We start from the raw sequence: 2,577 nt of genomic DNA, 5'->3' as shown, positions 1-2,577 counted from the left end.
AAAATAAAAAACAAAAAAGAAAAAAAAAAACCCAAACTTTCCCACCCAGTGCAAAATTACAGGCTGGATTGGCCTGGTCTTAAATTGGGCCCGCCCAAGTCGTACCCCCAATATGAATTTCATTTATAAGCAAAAAAGTTAATAAAGTTATTAAAATTTATCTAAAAATAACTAATGAAATTAATACAAATTTATTATCTAACAATACATAACCCAAAAACAATGCTTGGGTTGGACTTTAACCAGACCGGTCAGAGTCCAATCCAAGTACTGCATTGGTCCCGACTAGTATAAATAGGCGAATCCCAACTAAAGACCACCTTGAAATGAATATTTTGATGGCATATCTAGTACTGAAACTCACAAAGTTTATAATGAATATAGACTTCCTATAGAAATTTATACTGTAGTGGTTCTGTGTAATTAATTGGTCAATATTGGTTTAGGAATGCCCAACTCCAGAAAACATGAATTAGCAGTAGGAAAATTAAAACTCAGAGAAAAAAAAAACGAGTAATTACTTAAATACTACATTATATATTTAATGTGGTTTTTGGCTCATAATTCCATACAAGTAATTTTAGCATCATATCCCACGACCAACTTAAACATTTGATGTGTTTTCTTGATCAAAATCATGATGGACAAGATGCATTTTCTACAATGAGCTCTAAGGCATTTTGGCCAATACTTCTTACAAAAAGAATAAATTCATCTAAGCAAAACATAGAACAATTGTACGAAATTTGTAGCACAAAAGTTTAGAAGCTCAAACGGTTCTCACAGTTTGAACAACAGATGAATATGTTCCTACTACTCCAACCAAAGTTGCCATTGACATTATCCCAACAATACCTACAGTCTCATACCCCCAATTCCTGTATGCTCCAGTTATCTTCAAGTAGCATGTGCAGGGGAGCAAAAATGAAACTACAACAATTAAAACTGCTCCAATGAAAGCCATAAGATACCCAAAAAATGGAAAAACAACAGCCAAGACGACCGTGCTAAAGAGTAACAAAGTTCTGATAAGGAGGCTAACAGGCCTCCTCTTTTGGTATTCAACTGGCAAACGGCTTTCAATGGCTGTTACAATTGGCATCACAGTCAGTGCATACTTTGCAAGTGGACCCACTAAGGTGGTGTATATAGCTATCTTTGAGCTGATATTCTCTGTGGGAAGGTTCAAAGTTACTTGTGACTGGACGTCCTTTCCAAACATTAGATAGCCCAAAATGGCCATGGAGACATATGCAATTGTACTAGTAATATAGCTCAGACATAAGACCTGCAATGAAAAATGAAGGAAAAAACAGTTAATTTTAGGGGGGAAAAAAACCCATCAAATAACTGGGAACTCCAAAAGATCAGTCCATCCGAATCTGACAACACTGCTTCAAAGGCTGATTTTTCCTTCCTGCTGATGGTTCAAAGTAGAAAATTAAACCTAGTTCATGAAAGAATAAGACTTTGTTATCCAATACCTTTGGGAACTGAGATTTGTTTTTCATTGAATTGTATATTGTAGGGAATATACCATGGGCTCCATAACAGAAAGTATACAAGCTGAGTGCAGTGGGCATTCCCTGTAAATTTATGAGCCTTCCTTTTCCATGAAATCCTACACTTGTGCTTGCACCAACACATAAAACAGATATAATAATGATAAGAGAAGATAGTGCTCCACCAGCAGAGATATAAGACAGCATACCCAGATCACTCAACCACATAGATGGCAAGATGGTAAGACCTGCAATTATAACAAAAGAATGCTTCCCTTCAACTCTAAGTTGCCCTAACTTCAATGCAAAGTTGGGGGATAACTTGTGCAAATTATCCCCTTCCATTATCAACAGTTCTGTTGCTACAAAATACAACTCTAAGCATATAAAAATGGATGCAACAATTCTTCCCTTCCGACCAAATGCGCTTCCTGCAATATCAGGATAGCTTGTTATTTGTGGGTCTGCATCCATGCAACGTCGGAGCAATAGTCCGGTGAAGTAGGCTGATGCCGCGATCAACAAAAGAAGTATTAAGCTCAACCACCCTCCTTCTGAGAGTGCATATGGGGTTGATATTATACCGATGCCTGAGAAAAAAAAAATCAGAAATTTTAAATTATGATGTTCTTAATCTAGGAAGAACAATTGAGACATAAAGTGGAGAAGCATTTAAAAAGGTATGGAGAAGATGAAGAAACCTGACAAGGCATTTATGCCATTAATAAAGGTTTTAAGGAGACTGATTTCTTTGCTTTGCTGTGTTGCTGATGACATTTGCCTTTGTATGTTATCTCCTTTGTTTGTTTGTTTGTTTTTTTTTTTTTTTCTTTCAATCTGCACCTTCAGTTGAAGATACTGTTCAAATTAAAATTGTACCAACAGATCGAAATTAAGATATAGAAGGGCAAGAATCGATATACAGTCATCTTTCAAACTAAGAGCAAAAAACTTTAACTTGTTATTCAGACGTCATCGGTATTAACAGAACGGAGGGGGTTAAGAGATGGAGATGGAATAGGAGGAAATACAGCAGAAAGAATAGGATTAATTTGTTAATTCGTTTCTTGCGGTG

The 2,577-nt window shown here is 36.1% G+C and overlaps 1 protein-coding gene across 1 annotated transcript; it reads right to left on the bottom strand.

The window, feature by feature from the left end:
• Positions 1–689: 689 nt before the first annotated feature.
• LOC104605457 (amino acid transporter AVT1I-like) lies at positions 690–2,363 on the bottom strand. Its single transcript, XM_010270236.3, has 3 exons — positions 2,204–2,363; positions 1,485–2,092; positions 690–1,288 (listed from the first exon to the last, which is right to left on the bottom strand). Exons 1-3 carry the CDS (start codon positions 2,277–2,279, stop codon positions 770–772), a joined length of 1,203 nt encoding a protein of 400 aa, XP_010268538.1. The 5' UTR covers positions 2,280–2,363; the 3' UTR covers positions 690–769.
• Between the last annotated feature and the right edge of the window lie 214 nt (positions 2,364–2,577).

The sequence above is a fragment of the Nelumbo nucifera genome, chromosome 8 (genome assembly GCF_055504915.1).
Source record: "Nelumbo nucifera cultivar China Antique chromosome 8, China Antique-T2T, whole genome shotgun sequence".
Taxonomy (NCBI): domain Eukaryota; kingdom Viridiplantae; phylum Streptophyta; class Magnoliopsida; order Proteales; family Nelumbonaceae; genus Nelumbo; species Nelumbo nucifera.
Note: the sequence above shows the minus strand (reverse complement) of the source record. Positions and strands in the feature narration are given on the sequence as shown.